At 39.8% G+C, this 17889-nt stretch overlaps 1 protein-coding gene across 5 annotated transcripts in view; it reads right to left on the bottom strand.

Moving 5' to 3' along the window:
• Positions 1-4060: 4060 nt before the first annotated feature.
• Positions 4061-17889, bottom strand: part of NFIB (nuclear factor I B) — a 239284-nt gene continuing 225455 nt past the window's right edge. For 3 of the 5 annotated variants that reach the window (XM_007098545.3, XM_042963388.1, XM_042963390.1), the window contains one exon: positions 4061-10759. In XM_007098545.3, the coding sequence (XP_007098607.2) occupies positions 10630-10759 (130 nt within the window). In that variant the 3' untranslated portion in view covers positions 4061-10629. The remainder of the gene's footprint in view (positions 10760-17889) is intronic. The other 2 variants (XM_042963389.1, XM_042963391.1) reach the window with 1 other exon arrangement.

Raw genomic sequence — 17889 nt, forward strand, 5'->3', positions numbered from 1 at the left:
TCTGTGATTATCATGGAGTTGGGTTTACGATGTAAATTGATAACCTTATACTAACATTTTTGTGTGGCATTAATCTTTTCTTATGACCCAATGTTTGCATTTTTTTCATTCTTTTTCCTAATTTAATATGATTCTTGCTTTTCCCGGGCCATGCCTCGTGCATTAAAATGTTGAAGATCGTTACAAGTGATTGATTACATTCTAGTTTGTACACGTACTTTCGTACTTTCTCCCAAATGAAGGAAGCAAAGGAGACTATTATTTCCTTTCCTTCCCATCCCACCCCCCCCCCCCACCGCCTACGTTAGCAATAAGATATAAAGTAACATTAATTAGACTGAACCCTTGACTTTTTTTTTTTAATTTTTTTTACCGTTTATTTATTATTGAAAGTCAGGGAGAGGGCATGAGCAGGGGAGGGACAGAGAGAGAGGGAGACCCAGAATCCGAAGCAGGCTCCAGGCTCTGAGGTGTCAGCACAGAGCCCGATGCGGGGCTCGAGCTCACAAACCGCGAGATCATGACCTGAGTCGAAGTTGGTCGCTTAACCAACTGAGTCACCCAGGTGCCCTCGAACCCTTGACTTTTTAATATGTGTGTTTTTCTGAAAACTTGTCTGCAGTGGAAAAGAGTGTTTATGTTTACAAGCAGGGCAGGATACTTTTATCTGTGTTACTATTATCTAAACTGAACCCTAATTTGGAACCGATTGCTAGATTATGAAACCACCTCGGCAGGATTTCACAAATAAAAGTCCACGGTTAATGGGAAAGCCAAAAGTTAATGGGAAAAGTCTTCGCACTTTTTCACAATGTAAATTGATAACCTCATGCTAACATTTTTGTCTTAAAATTCCAGTTCACATTTAGTTTTGTACGGAATATTCTTGAACCGGAATCAACACATTTTGGAACAGAAAAATCAATTCTTCTTGATTCAGCCAGTGCCATCGACGTAAGCAATAACTATACAATCGTTAAGCGATGGGGATATTGAAGTATTCTGGGTAATTCGGTTTAGTGTTGCAAACACTAGGTTGTTTACGTGTCGGCGTTTTTACAAATGAGAACTGCAGTATAAACGGATATTGGGCTGAAATTGTATTTAAAGGTATTTGAATGTGGATTTCTAACCATGATACAGCTCCACGCTGTCGCTCCTCTTGTAGGTTTCTCTGGATGGTGTAAACGAACTTTTTTTTTTTTTTTTGGTACCGACAAAGAGAATGTTGATTCTAGAACCGTCAGTAAAAATGTGAGAAAGAGTAACGGGGAGAAACATGCCATCAGGACCGCGTGGATTTGCCTCAGCGTTCTAAGTCTTCTCTGAGAAAAGTATCTTCTACCCTGCAGGGCACTGGGCCGCCAGGAGACCTGGTGGGGTCTGGATCCAATGCCGCCCTTGGCCATAGACAGCGCAGGCTCCTCTGCGGTTTCCTCAGAGGTCACACCAAGGGGGTGCAGGAGGTGGTGAGGGTGCTTCGGTAGGACTCGCACAGTCCCCTGCGGTTGTTGTTGAATGCAAATGTCCCTCCCCAGGTCCTCAGTCCCCACCCACCCTATTGGTTAACTCAGCTGGCTTAACCCAGTTAGACTGCCTTCCCTGCCCGCCCCCGCCCCCAGCTGTAGCCATTTGTGTTTTTGACCCCTGCAGTGAAAACCTGCACATCACAAAGGCTTCTTCACATAATCTACCCCTGGAGGAATCATCTGTCTTAAAAATAATAGTGTAATAACTTCTTGGCAAATACAAGTTCCCCACCTCCTCTCTGCCCTCAATCTATCATTCAGGCCCTCATGTGAACCACTCGGGTCACATCAAAAGCCAGCAGTCCCGACTGCCACGGAGGAGGTATTTGGTTGACGCGGAGGACAGGACCTTTCGGGAGCGAGAGACAGTGCGAGCAGCATTGGAGGTGCCAACCTTGAGCGGGAAGGACAATCCGGGGCAAGCTGGAGGACAAGGAATGAAGGGAGGGTGCAGACTATAAAAACTTTGTGGGGCTCCTTTGTACGAAGTTTAGAAAGCTACATAGGCTTATCCAGTCTCCCTGTCCATTCCAGATTTCACATCCTTATCCAGTCCCCACTTTAAGAGCAAAGAATAAAGTGTCCTGTGAGAGGCCCCGACGGCAACGGTCAGCTTGTCAGAGGAGGGCCCAGGGCTCAGACACCCCACTCTCGCCTGGGGCTTCCTCTTCCCTCAACATCTTCAGCTCTCGTGACTTTTCTCTACTTGAGAAAACCTCTATTCCTTGCACATTTGCGCGTCTCCTATAAAATAAAGCTCCTGAGAGAATTAATACAATTAAGAAATCGATGCTTTCCTTTCCTCCCAGAGAAAGGGAAATATTGACATCACCTGGAGGGAACTTTAGACGCCAAGAACCTATCATGTACAGGCGTGCAGTTTCCACTCAAGGAGTGGTCTTTCGGAAGGAAGCTGCTGGAATATCTACCAGTAGAGGCCGGCTGCCACAGGATTAAAACTAAATGGGAAAGGAAGCCATGATCTCCAACCGGCAGCATTTCCATTATTTTAAAATCACAACAAAACAAACAAGAAACAATTGCCAATAATAACAGTGCGTGTCCTCGTGTGCTCACTCTAAAAGAAACAACCTAATTAATCCATTCATTCCTGACATATGTGTCAACTGCCTAATAATAATAATTAATAATAATAATAGTAATAAGAAGTCATAATGCCAGGCACTGCACGAGCTTTAACATAAATAATCTTATCCTCTTGACAGCCTAATGAGACAGGTACTCTCATCGGTATCTACTTTTACAGATGAGGGAACTGAGGCCAAGGAAGTTTCTGTACTTTGCTGTGGTGCAAGCCCGGCCGTTTCCAGCATTTGTAATCCTGCATTTTAACCCCAGAGCCTGGACTTTAAAGTGCTGCTGTGGAGTCTTAGTAACTGCCATCTCTCTTTTATCTCCAAATCGTGATCGATGCCAATGAAGTCAAACACGTCAATAAAGACAGAAGAACGTCTCTCTATAGGTAAAAATGTCACGTCGATCACAGTGTCCTCGAACTCTTTCCCCAGAAGTGTCTTCATCTTCTAAGACACCCAATGATCATCTCCTGTGGGAGCCTTCCAGAATATTTCTTCTCAGTAGATTGCAGTCAACTGATCCCCATGTATCTCTCCGTGCAGCAGTGTAGACAGACCTGCTGTAGGAGGGCAGTTTGGGGAGGTGAGAGGCGCCTGGGCCACAAATCGGACAGTTGGATCTGTCCCAGCAGGTCTTTGATTGGAATGGTCAAATTCCTGGCATTTTTATCTATTTTCAATGAAGCTTGCATGGTTTTTGCTTCTTTTGTGCAACATCACTCGGATCACAAAACCATACAGGCTCATTCCTTTTCAGTTAGCTGTCACTGAACTCCAGCTGACTCCATTCTGAAATCTTGCATTCAACCCGTCTGGATTCGAGACCCCACGCGACCAGATGGGTGTCATACTTCCCTGCGAATAAGGGACACCACCCTGCCTACCCCCAGAAGTAGCCCTGCGTCTTAGAAACCTAAGGTGCTCTTCCTTTTCGGGTGTCAGAGAAAGAGACTCTTCTCCTCGGGGCTCCCGTAAGCACTAAACCCACAGCCGCAGGGTGGCCCCAGGGCTTACCTTTCCTGGTGAGCGTGTGTGTTTGAGGCCCTGTGGTTTTCGTTTGGAGGGACCACAGTCCAGTCATCCGGGCACACGTTACCCTTGCCTTGTTGCTGAAAAGCCTTTCTCAGTGAGAGGGGCCCGACATTGTAGAACTACACTTGCATTTATCCTGCCATTGTTCGGAGACTCTGGAAGGCTCCGTCGGGCCGAAAGCGCGCAGAGGGTTTACACATATATACACGCGCCCGGTGTCCAATCGGAAGTAGTGAGCTGACATATGAGCTATCCCAGGTGCTAAAAAAATTAAACCGGTGCTACGACATCCCCCAATCGGAGGACCGAGATCCGCTCCCGAGACACCGCTGACCCCCAACACTTAACGTCGGGAGAGCGGCGGGAAGAGGCTGAGGAGGAAAGGAAAACATGAGGCCAGAGTCTGTAGCATAGCTCATTTTATTGTTTAAACAGTTTTTGCATAGGAAATATATCCGCTTCCAGTAATTGACTGCAGTATGAGCAGGTGCTAGCAGTATAGGCTGGGTATAACAGTAACAATCACATTAAGTCAAGCTTGATTTACACCAGTTTAAAACTTGTGGCGACTGAGTTCATTTGCAACCCACAAAAAGTACCCAAAGAACATCATCCTCCAACCGGGCACAATAAAACCTTCGCTAACATTCTGGCCCAGTCTGGGGCTGATCCCAGAGGTCTGAACGCCAGAAATTAAGTAACTGTCATAGAATACATCCTACCGCTAACGGTTCGTAACACGGAGATTGTGCATGTGCCTCCTTTTTTTGAGAAAACTTAATGAAAACACAAGGTTCCGTACGCATGGCCCGCGAGGACGTCATGCCAAAAGTTTTAAAATGGATCAACCCTGGTGTGTCGCTAGCAAGCAATAACTGACTACTTGTCACCTACAGTTGTACTAAATGTATCTAAAGAAACACACAGTCCTACAAAAGTTGTTCTCAGAGAAATATCATTGAGGTGGGGGCACCTTTTCCCAGGATGCTAAGAGTTCTATATGATATAAGCACAAATTAACAGCTTGATGAAGACATAATCTAATGCAGCTTCGAGAAAGCCTATGCCTGGGACGGAGCTACCCCTCACATTCTACAATGCTGTAGAGATTCTTTTTTTTTTTTTCCCAAGAAAATGTCATTTGAAACATATTTACAACTGAACTCAACAGAGACTGTGAAATTGAACAGGCACTGCTCATTTGTTTGAGTTTTTTTGGTAAACATTTTGCTGGTTTTTTTTTTTTTTTTTGTTTCTTTCTCGTTTTGCATCAACTTTTATCAGTCCATGCAACTTCAATGCCCTCCGTGAAGAATGCATCATAAGCCATACTTCTTTAAAAAAAAAAAAAAAAAAGACTTCCTTCTGCATAAAGAGATATATTTGCCACATCAGTCCCTGTAGCGCAGTTTTCGAAACCAGTCTGTCAAAAATACAGTAATACAAGACGGGCTTTAGTGCCGCTAGCTTACGCTGCTTTTCGTGAATGTCGGCCACCTTTTGTTAGCGGTGCTGTGTCCTGGGACAGAAGTCCTCAGAGGCTGAGTCCAACGTGCAGGTAGGCTTGTGGTACTAAAGCACTTCACAATCTCAACGTACATTTGAATTGCAACACACAGATATTCCTAAAGAGTATTAACTAGTGAACCCTTTTATTATTTAAAAAAAAAAAAAAGAACACAACTACTTACAACCGTTGAAGAAAAAATTGCAACGACAAAAAAAAAAAAATGTAAAAATTGACCGTCTCCAACTTGTCCCCTTTACTATGAACAACGTAACCAACAGATCTGTGGCACGGACACAGTACAAAGAGTTGTCATGGCAATGAGTTTGGCTGATGCAAAGGTCATTGTGCAGGGTCAAAGGGCAAAATCAGTGGTCCATGCTACCCCCCAACTGCAGGGCTCCACCCCACCCACACAATTTTTGAAGGAATCAGAAAAAACAGGGGAACTACCAGAAAGTGCAAAATATGAAGAAGGCAGCTTTCCAGCGCCTTCAGCATGGAGTAAAACATTCAATTTTGAGCTCTTACTATTGAACTTGAATAGCCTGCACATGAAAAAACAAAAACAATTGCTTTCTATAGAAACCCAATTTTTTAAAGTCCAGGAAGCATGCAGCTGGTTAATGTTAACAAAAGACCTTGACAGGAACATGTAAACCCTATTGAATGTCATGCTTGGGGCCTATCTGCCAGCAATATTGCAGAGTTGTTTCGTTAAAAATGAATACCGTACACTGAATATGAGATCACTTTCTGCAGCCTTCATCATTTCAACACAGTACGTAGATTTTGAATCTAGGTAACGAACACGTCCCGATTTCACACCGCTGAAGATGTCTCTGTGCAATCTCTTTTTGTTGAGTCCTTATGAAGCTACCAGTCACAAATCCAAGATTCTGCTCCCTGAGGACACGTTTATGTGAGACACAGCACTGTTTTCATTTTCTGCCTATCCCGAATGCTCTGTGAAACTTAACCTTAAATACCATCGCGTAACAATCACAAAAACTTTTGCTAAAGGCCGTATAGACTAAGAAAAAGACAGTGGTGCTTCCGACATTCTGAAATGCTCCGAAAACCAACTTTTCCAATACTAAATACAACAAAATAACCTTCATAAAATATAACTTTTCTCCATTTACACTTTTTTTTTTAAAGGATTAGTATCCTGTGCTTTTCAAGCCCAGGAATCTGCGAAATAACTCCTAACATGGACAGATTTTTTTTTTTTTAATACATAACTTAAGAGACTGGAGAGTTTTAACTCAAGTCCAGTCTCTACACAAGGAATATTCTTGTTTACTTTAAAAATGGAAACAACATATAGTTCCATTATAATTGTTAAAAAGTTAGCTTTACAAACATGGGAATTTTAATTTAAAAAAAAAATTCTTAACAAAACTATACAGTGTACAAATTACTGTCTACAAGGTAGGCGGTTCGTTAAGAAGATCTTTCGTTCTTCTTGCTACTTTGCAGCTTCACAGACTCATTCACATATTTTTTTTTTTAATGGAGCTGCCCACCCGAACATCACCCCATAACTATATTGCTATAATTAAGATTTTTGCCATGTCTTTATGTACAGTCTCCTTCACTGCCTTTTATTTACTGTTTTTCCCTTAGACAAGCCTCCAACGTTCATGTCACTCCAGAGGAAACACTTCAGAGGCGCTGTGGTGGGGCAGCAAAGCCACACAACAAAAAAGCCCAACAGCGCCCCGTGGAACAAACCCCGGGGGAGGGGGGGGGGGCAGCAGACGCCAGCCCCTACTGATGCCCTTGGGTGACCTTCACCGTCCTGAAGCTCTGCAGTTCTGGGTAAGGGGGGGGGTGTGCAAGACCTGCAAACGCGGGGCCCTTCGTCAGAATATACTTCCTGGTAAATGAGGAGGAGGCCGAAAAATGGATTTGAGATTTTATACAGATAGTAGTATTTTTAATAGTTTTTTCACAAAAGGAAAGGAGAAAAAAAAAATGGATTTAAAAAAAAAAAAAAAGCAACACTTGAACTAGGCCTTTGTACTCAAGAGGCAGGCAGGAATACCCACAGTGTGTAACTTCTTTAGCTAGAACTGCTCATTCTCTGGCCAAAAAGAGAGCGAGTCTGCCCTTCAGAAATACTGCGTGTCCCGTGAGGTCGATTTGTTCACCTACTAGGTCAAAGATACTTGAAGAGCCTGGCTGAGATAAGCCGTTTTGTACCAGGGCAAGTATCTGCAGAAATGATCGGACTTAACTTTCCAACTTGCGTGGCTAGGATCCTGCTGTGCTATTCAGCATTTGGGCTATCAGACTGAATGGGCTAATCAAATACAATTCTAGGCCCATAAGCATTGTTCTAAAGTATTCATTATTAAATCATATGCTGTGAGAACAATGGACAGTTTATTTTATTAGGCCATGGCCTGGGGGAAGGGGGTCAGGGGGCTCCTCAAGACGGCCCACCATGTGTCACTAATTCTGAAAGATTTTCCTTTTAGTAATGGATTCCCTCAATGGGACTGGGGGTTGGGGGGAGGGGTGTAAGAGCAAAAGTAAAACCGGCCTCCATTCACCCACTCGCCCTCAGGGGAAATGAAATCAAATATATATTTGAGGCCCCATCCCTTAAAAAAATCCCATCAGCCTCTAATGGGCTTAATTCATCCACAGGAACATTAATTTCTGAAAATTCTGCATTTCCCTTCTGCTCCGGTTCTCTGTTTAAAAGGGCCGGTAAAAATGACAACTTAACAAGATTTATTATGGGGTTTTTTTTTTTTGTTCCTTAAAAATTGAACTTTGATTTTAATCTATAAGTCCAAATACATTTAATACAGCTACCCTCCGTTCAATCTTCTGGATGTATTAAAAAAAAAAAAAAAAAAAAAGATCCAAGTGCACTGCCGTCCTTTCGAAGTAGTGAGTCACAGGTAAATCATGAATGAGACGAATAAATGGGGAAGAGGAGCAGTGGAGAAAAAATACAGGAACACTCCCTCCGGCCGGGACGATGTGTTGTGTAGGAGAAAATACACTCGTGTGTTCAACTCCCAAAGTGTGAAACCTCCACTACGTGGATGTTTCGGCAGATAGTTTTGCCACATAGGAGGCAGGCTCACTCTCCGCTGTGGATCCAGAACTTCCACGCAAGACCACCACCACCACCAAGAAAAAAAAAAAAAAAAAAAAAAGAAGAAGAAGAAGAAGAAGAAGAAGAAGAAGGTAAGACAGTTTGTTTTAAGCCAAGTCTGCCTCCAGGAGGAATTTGTTGTGTTCGCTTGTTCTCACTATTTCTGTTGTTAGGAAAACCAGAAATGAGTTCAGCTTGCACCCCAGGTGGGAAGTTAGAGAAGGGGGAATCTGTGTAAGTTGAAGTTTGTCACAGTAGACAGAACAGTTGCTTTGCAGCCCAGGCCCGTCTCGGGGTGTACTGCTTCACAGCTACACTGTAAAGTGTTAAAAATCCTCCCACCCACCCCAGAATATATATATATGTATATTAAAAAAAATCCCCTGTCCATCTCTCAGTACACAAAGGACCTCATCACACTGCAAAAATAGCAGTACCCACTTTGGTCAATTAAAACAAACAAACAAACAAAAAAAAAAAGCATACATTATTTTTTTTTTTCAATCTGCGTACTTACCTAGAATAACCAATACAGCTAAAAGCACTACGTACATAGGCAAAACTTGGTATTGCATAATTCGTATAAATTTGAAACCCCTCCCCCCCCAATATTAATTGGAAGATGAAAAACATGAAAGGTTAATAGAAAAAACACCAAAATACTGAAAATATTGCTGGTCGATTACAATTTTTAAGCGGCAACTATACACAGCCATGATATGCTTTATAAATGTGAGATAAAGGTATAACTGTCTAAAAAATCCATGATGTCACACATTTTTCTTCGTCTGGAGTACAAAATATTTTGTCATAAAAATGGTAAAGATTTAAAATGATAATAAATGCAGCAAAACAAGTGTAGTGATGTCACTTTTTTGTTTTTTTTTGTGTTTTTTGTTTTTTTTTTGTTTTTAGATTTCAAGGCAAGGCACGTAATGTGGACATTATATCTTCGTGCAAATTAGGATTACTGGAAAGAGTATTTTTAATTAAAATTTTCAGAGACATAGAGGCAAAATGTGTCTGCCCATGCACACTACAGATCTGTCAATACAAGAAATTTGTTGAACAAGGCTAATGTCTGAAAGCACCATGCAAGTTTTCAGCACCCTGATTATATTTGTTTTCTCAAGAGTGCGTTTTTATATCCTACACCCTGGCGTTCCCAGTTTGTAAACTGTAAGCTTTACCCTTGTGGCATGGATTTGCCTGCCTCTTTGTCTCTATAATGAAGATTTTATAGAACCTTTTGTACGTACACCCTATGGGTTCTTGATGCAACCAGTAATTTTAAATAAATAAATTCTACCTCCAAGGAGGCTGCAGCTAAACCAACATAAGTGCTGTGTTTTCATTAATTTTTTTTTTCTCAAGCACATGATTTGTCTTGATTTAATGCCTTTTTAATGCCCTCAACAACTGAGGGGAAAATAAATTCGTTCAAAATTATTTTAAATTCTTTTTAATCCCCTCAATTTAGAGTCCAAGGGCTGAAGGACTTATAATCATGATTCCCCTTTAGATATAAATTTATAAATTGCACTTGCCTCTGTTAAGTGTTTTGTGGGGAAAATATTATATTAATTTTTACTGTTGCATGCAGAGATAACACTTCACCTACATCGAGGCATTTCTTCCATAGAGCCTTTGTGTTCAAACTGTTTTTTTTTTCCTTTTTTCTTTTTTTCTTTTTTTTTCTTTTCTTTCTTTTTTCTTTTTTTTTTTCTTTTTTTTTTCAGGTTTCAAACTGGGTTACACACTGGAAAAGGCTGGGTTAAGGGCCAAAATTTAATAAATCTGTACTGATAACTAAAGGCTACAGAGATTTTATATATATATTTTTTTAACTTTTAGAAATCAGAGTGCTTATAAAATGGCTGGCTCATGGCTCCGTCACCCAGCACCTCTGATGTCGCCTCCTAGCCTTTGTCGGTGAGACAACCAGGAACAGTGATTCCATGCGTAAACAACAAGAATACTAAACCAATAAAACTAGCTTATCATGCACATATTAAGGCATCTAGAAAGTCAGTTAAAATATATTGTCATAGAGACAGAACATCTATTTCCCAGCGGACTTCATGTAACAAAGGCTACGTTGCAGGGGCTGTGATCTACCATCAGTGAAATATCATCGACCCTTTTTTTTTTTTTATGTCATTACAGTTTCAACCTTAAGGGAATTAGTGATTGTAAGTGCCGTAATTGCTGGTCTATTATCTTCTTTCTTCAGTTTCTTTCCTTTCTCCCTTTTTGTTTGTTGTGTTTAAGTTTTGTCCAGTCTTCCTCTTTTCCTTTTTTTTTTTTTTTTTGATTTTTTAAACTACTGGTGTATTTCATTTTCCCTCAGTTGCTCGTTTCTGCTTGAAGGAAAGGTTCTCCGATTATGTTCAAACCGTAATTTTGGACATTTGCCGGTAGGATGGGTGTCCTATTTGATACTTGGAAAGGAACCAAGCTAGCCCAGGTACCAGGACTGTTGACAGGAGAGGAGCAGGAGGGAGGGAAGAGAAAAAGAGAAAACACAACGTTAAAATCTACAGCAATATTAGAAATATAAATTCCACAGGCATCAAATTACTACTATAACTTTTTTCCATATTACAGTTTAATATGAGATAAGTGTGCCAAATTGTAAATATTATAGGTATATACCCTGCATGGTCTATTTCTTTCATGGAAGGTTACACTAATATCTTTTAAGATTTTATTCTATTTTTTTACATAATCTCTACACCCAACATGGGGCTCGAACCCACAACCCCGAGATCAAGACTCGTACGCACCAACGACTGAGCCAGCCAGGTGCAACCCAACGGTAAGACTAATTGTGAGGCAGAACAAGCTCAAGTCGGGCTTAACACACGATTCTTGAACTTGGAGTATATTCCTAAAATAGCTGATCTACTTCGATGAAAAAAAAAAAGAAAGAAAGAAAAAGAGAAAGAGAAAGAAAGCTGCAAATCCACAGTGGTGACCCCACAGGGTTTGCCAACTTTGCTCTGATCCTGCTTTACTTTCAGTTCACAAGCAATTCAATTTTCAGTTTTTTACCTGCTTACCGACTGAACATCATTGAAAGTTGCAATGAAAGGTATTTCTTTTTCCTTACAATAAGAAAAAATCTAGTTTTTTAAGGAAGCCAGGACGTAATATGTCATTTGAAATGCTGGCACCAGAGGCCTGGGCGCTCAATGTCCCCACCATCAGTAAGGAAGATTACCACATCCAAGTGGCTCTGAGTCTGACGAGCTGGAAGGGGTGGGCAGGAGGGGCGCTGGGGGTAGCCAGCAGATGAGGTCCTCGTCCCCCTCCAACCAGCTCTCATTTCGTCTATGTTGGATTTCAGGCTAGTTAAAGAAGCTTGAAGAAGAGCTCTCGAATTACCACTGACATAATCTTTCATCAAATGAGTATCATATAGAGGAAGATAAAACCTGAGATCTACTTATCACAAAACAACACCACGCACTGTACATTTGGGGGGGGGTATACCTAATCAGACAAACGTTTGTTTCAACACTCATCTCAGAATGAATGGCAGCTAATTCACAGCTGCATAAATAACCGAGAAAACATCAAACTGAGGGTTGCATACCCTGTTTTGTCAGGGTCTGACCTGGAGACTTTGTTTTGAGGTTTTCAATTAAATTGAATATTTTTGTAATGTTTCTTTATTTTTGAGAGAGAAAGAGACAGAATGCGAGCAAGGGAGGGGCAGGGAGAGAGGGAGACACAGAATCCGAAGCAGGCTCCAGGCTCCGAGCTGTCAGCACAGAGCCCAACGTGGGACTCGAGCTCACAAACTGCGAGATCATGACCTGAGCCGAAGTCAGACGCACAACTAACTGAGCCACCCAGGCTCCCCTAAACTTAATTCAATAGCCTTTACTTTTGAAACCATGAGGCGAGATGGATACGATTATTGCAGCTCTCAACCCTCATTTTTTCACATTCGAATACCAAAGGAACAAAAACCTCTATGGGATGTTAACTTGAAGGAACAATTTTGTCACACACGCGCGCACACACACACAAATGCTTGGATTAAAAAAAAGAACCTGATACGTATAACTTCTTTCACTCTGGTGATACCTCTATACACAACGTGTCTTATTGGTACATGTGGAGGTGCATATTTTGGATTTGATATTTCAACGGAAAACATCTCACAATGACCTTTTATGCCCAAGAGATTTTATAATTAGATGATGGGCTTTATCATAGCCAAGTCCTTCTCCTCTTTCTGCTCTCCATTTGATATAATACCAGCACATGGTAGATGATCAATAAAGTTTTGGGATACACAAATCACCCAAGTGTTCCAAATCACACCCAACTATGTATTTTTTAAAAGCGTGGCTTGTAATCATCACATACTTGCATGAATACATTGTGATTTGGCCCCCTACAAAAAGAGAATAGGCATCTCTAAACTTAAAATTAGAGACGTTTAGTATTAACAAAAATTAACTCTTGGGGAAATCATCAAATAAGAATTCAAAGGAGGAATAATTCAAACTAAAAAGATATGTCCTCATGATCTGATGGAAAGTCATAATTTGAAAGAATGAGAATACTTGTTATCGAAACCTTTTCCAAGAGACTTAATTATTTTCACATATTTCTCTCTTCCCACACACATCTTCCATTTCTGTGTTTTGCAAGATTGATTGGGAGAGAATGTTATATGATACATCATGAAAGCTATTTTCCCCTCAACTGTACTTTCACTGCACTTTGTTACACAGTAAAATTATAGCATTTATTACTTCATACCATAATTACCTGTATCTGTGATAATCTTATTGACTGAAAGGTAAGCTCCATAAGGAAAATAACTTTGTCTTATTAATCCTTGTAGAGTCTGGCTATCGCTGATGCTAATTATTTCTTAGCAAATAAAATAAATTACAAAAACATATATCCATTAGTTTGAACCCAACATGGGAAGCGTGTACGAAAAACAAAAAGACTTAACTGAAATCGATAAAATCCTTGACAGTAAAAGACAATGTCAACAAGCAGATCACTTCGCAAAATTGAGTCCAAGTTAAATGGGCTCTAGAAAGTCATTTAGAGATTGAGAGATTGCATTCTTTAGAAATACAAAGTATATTTTAATGACTGAAAATAGATGTGACTCCTTACATAGAGAACTGGGTCTCACTAATGGCAGGAAGGACAAGAATTCAGGGTTTATTTTGCAAGAGCTTTCTTATGAGGTTCTAAAAACAGACACGGATTATTCTTTGGAAAACGCTCAATAAAAACAAACTGATGTTAGTGACTAACAGGACTCTAGCTGCAGAATATCTAACAAATTCAATTTAGATGTTTACTTCAATCTTTCAAACCTCCCATCCTACATTATGACCATGTCAAAATTGCAGCGTGCAATATATTTGTCAATACTGTTTATGAACCTTTGGGGGAAAATAAATCTCAAACATTAACACTATGCAGACCTCATATATGAGTTTTACAAGTCTCCTATTGCCAATTTATAGGTGAGGTTCAAAACTACAAGGCACAGACATTTCTTAGAGCTTTTTGGTAGTCCTATTGGGAAAAAAGTCTGTTAAGACAAATTCAAAGATTATGATAACAATGTAAAAAAAAGCTTAATCAAACAAGATAATCTGGATCATCTCAGCTCAAAAAGAGAATGCCTCAAATTGCATAGTTTTTCAGGTAAAATGTAATAGTGCTGTTTACATATCTAACTCCCTCTTGTATAAATCCATGCTAATGGTCACCAGTATGGATAAAATAAACACACATACTCATAGGTATCTCCATATATAAGCTCATTATATGTAAAGTGCTTAATAGTTTTAATCCATAGTGGAGTGAGAATTATCTTATGTCTAATCCAATAATCTGTGCCTCTATGTATTAAGAGATGTGCGAACATAATTGAAAGACCTCAAAATATTCAAGGTCAAATTAAGCTACTTCAGCCAATAGATCTTCAAACACGCATAGACTTTGTTTTCATTCCATTTTCCATTGCCGAATCACCTTTTCTTCAGGCAAACAGAAGATAAGCGTAACTAAAAGCTGAAAACACATCTTTAGAAAATATATAAAGGCCATACCATTAAAAATGGAAAAGAATATAAAGTACTTTAAAAAACCAGGCACATCAAATGTCCATCGACTGATGAATGGATTAAGAAGATGTGGTACACACACACACACACACACACAACGGAGTACTACTCGGCAATCAAAAAGAAGGAAATTTTGCCATTTGCAACTATGTAGATGGAACTAAAGGGTATTATGCTAAGCGAAATTAGTCAGAGAAAGGCAAATATCATATGACTTCACTCATATGAGGACTTTAAGATACAAAACAGATGAACCTAAGGGAAGGGAAGCAAAAATAATATAAAAACAAGGAGGGGGACAAAACATAAGAGACTCTTAAATACGGAGAATAAACAGAGGGTTACTGGAGGGCTGTGGGAGGGGGGATGGGTTAATGGGTAAGGGGCATTAAGGAATCTACTCCTGAAGTCATCGTTGCGCTATGCTAACTAACCTGGATGTAAATTAAAAAATAAAATTAAATTAAAAAAATAAAAGAAAAAAAGTAAAAAAGCAGGCACAAAAAAAGCAAAAAAGATACTCTGTACCTTAACACAAAGGAAAACTCACCCTAATGACTTCTACTCTATGTATATAATGAGGTATTTCATTATACACAAAACAGGTATATATAAGTTAGATCAAAATTCTAAAAAATGTCTGATGTCATGGATAGTATGTTCACATTATTCTCACCAAATGCATGACGTGCCTGCCTCAAAAAGGGAAGAAGCAAAGAAACAAGTTATTTAGACCTTGAGATGCATTAATGGAAGGTGATAGCCCATTTTATCCTGATCAGACTACTTCTGAAGCGCTGTGTTGCTTCTAGGCATCACTCTTCAAGAGAAACAAACTCTGTGACATTTCTTTGATGAAGAAACTCACCAAATCATGTCATCTGAGGAACAGCTGAAGGGAGACAGGGAAGATACAACAGTTGAGTTGGAAAGAAATGTATAGTTCAGGTGGAAAGAATTAGCATAAAGGGAGAAACTTTCAGAAGACAACCATGATGAGGCCCTACTATGAGTAAGATGCCATTCTGGGTATTCTACATCCACTATCTCACTTAATTTTTTCAGTGAACTCTTGAAATTGCCATTGTCCCATTTCACAGATGAGAAAATTGAGGTTTAACTTGCCCTGAGTTACTCACCTAGACCTCGGATGTGAATCAGTTCTGGTTCCCATGGCCATTTCACTATATTATACTGTTGCCCTGGGAGGTCAGACATTGACCCTACATTAGACAGAACTTTTGAACAGAGTTTCCTTGAGACAACATTTGCTTCAGGAGACAGTGAATTTCCCATGCCCCACACAGCTGGATCACAACCTAAGAAATGGTGCAGCGGACTTGTGCACAGAATATATGCTTGGTCTGGGTGATCAAGCAACTCTGAAACTCAATATATATCCTCTGAAAACAAATCCAGTTGAAGTTGTATTACAGTGACCTTATGGTGAGGATTATGGGGGTAAGAAGATACCCATTTCTTCCTTTTAAAAATGATACACTATTTGTATATTTCATATCCTTGGATAAATTGGATAAAGGAGTCGGTCTTTGTATGTACAAGTAGTAAATAGACTCTATGCCATTTAATGAAAGAAAGAGAGAAAACTGCTCTGGGCAAATCAACATTGGATGGTTGTGCTGTGTAAAATTATGCAAACTGTGTCTTCTCGGCCAAAAAGAATTGGGCCCTTGGCTTTTACCTCAGTAACCACCCAAGAACCATGGAGTGCCAAGTAAACATATATGGAGTAATAAGTTGAGTAAGGAACCAAACAAAGTCAAAGGCTTCACTTCAACTATGGCTTGAAATAAGAGCTATCAGAATGGCAAACTTCATTTATTACTAGCCTGTGTTTGTCTGATAGTGAGTTGGGTAACCCATTTGGCAAGCATGTTATAAAATGTGAAAATATCCAGCACACTAATACTTTTTAGGGGAATAATAACATTGCCCATTCAGAGTTCACACACTGATTTAATCCTAAGACTGCTACACTTACTTCAAAGATAGTGAGTATGCTTCTTTTTCAACAAGCATAAAAAATACAAGAATGAAGCACAAAGGATTTTATATATTCAGGAATACCTCAACTCTCCTAGGAGCTACATTCCTTATAGATAGAAATAAAAATAAGCAATGGTGCAAAAAGCACAGAAAGTAAATAAAATAACTACCTTAATTTAAAAGGAGGATTTGCCTTTAATTCCTCTGCACCTGTTTTAGGTACCTCCAAAAAGAAAAGATTTTTACTTCTGTAGCTAAACATTCCTAATTTCATCGCTACGATAAGTAACACATCTGTACTGGGATCTCTCTCCCAAAATGCACAGCAATTTCCCCTAGCAACGGCTAAAATCTGCCTGGAAAGACCAATCACGGGCCGGTTAAGGAAGTATTCCTTAAGTTAGAAAAGCCTTGCTATCCCGAGTTGTGCAGGAATGCGTTTGGATTGGCTGCTCACTTCAACACGATACAAATGCTATGGATGGTGTCTTAGGAAAACATGCTAGGTCACACCAGTTGGAGGAATATATGGGTAGTATTTAAGAACCTTTAAGAACCTATATGTATACATAAGGTATACATATATATGTATATATATATGTATACATAAGGTATACATAGGTATACATTAAGAAGCTTTAAGAACCTATATGTATACATATAAGAATTATTATATGTTATTACATAGTAAGAATGTATTTATAAACTCATTAAGGTATTAGGACCAAAAAATGGTACTTAGTAAATACACTAGTTGCTAGCACTTACGTGGTGTGCATTTTTTGCCAGGCACTGTTCTATGAATTTTCAATCCTCACAATCAATCGATGAGAAAAGTACCAGTTGAATTCTGATTTGACCGATGAGGGCACCGGAGCTAGGAAGTTATGTGCCTTGCCCGAGTCATGCTGCTGTTAAGTTACAGAAGCCAGGATTTGAACTCCAGCAGTGTGGTTCTGGGGTCTGCATTCTTACCCATTACACTTTACCTCATTTCCCTCTTTTGTGAAGCAAACTTTACTTTTATCAACTGGGCAAGAACTTATATTATCCCTAAATTATATAAGAGATTCTATGAATTAAGGTCCGTATCATTTAGAACACTGAAACTCCCAGGGAAGGATGGCTCTTGAGTCCAAATTTTAACAGAAATCACTGTATTTGATTTATCCAATGCCAGATGCTTTTCAGCTGAATACAATATTTGCCGTTGTTCCTGTATGTGCAGATGTGGCTCGATGTCTAATCCGCTTGTCGAGTTCCACCTCAGATGAGGCTAAACTAGAAGTAAAATATACAAAGTGCTTTACACAGGTCTTGGGTTCCTTCGATTTATTTCTCCCGTTTTTAAGGATCATTATTGCTATCCGAATGATCCTATTTGCATGCAAGATGATTTCTAATGATTATTACTATTTGTAATAATCTGTATCAGAAAGCTCCCTGGCCGGCTCTTACCTGAACTGCAAAGTACTCTTGTGGG

Source organism: Panthera tigris, chromosome D4 (genome assembly GCF_018350195.1).
Source record: "Panthera tigris isolate Pti1 chromosome D4, P.tigris_Pti1_mat1.1, whole genome shotgun sequence".
Taxonomy (NCBI): Eukaryota; Metazoa; Chordata; class Mammalia; order Carnivora; family Felidae; genus Panthera; species Panthera tigris.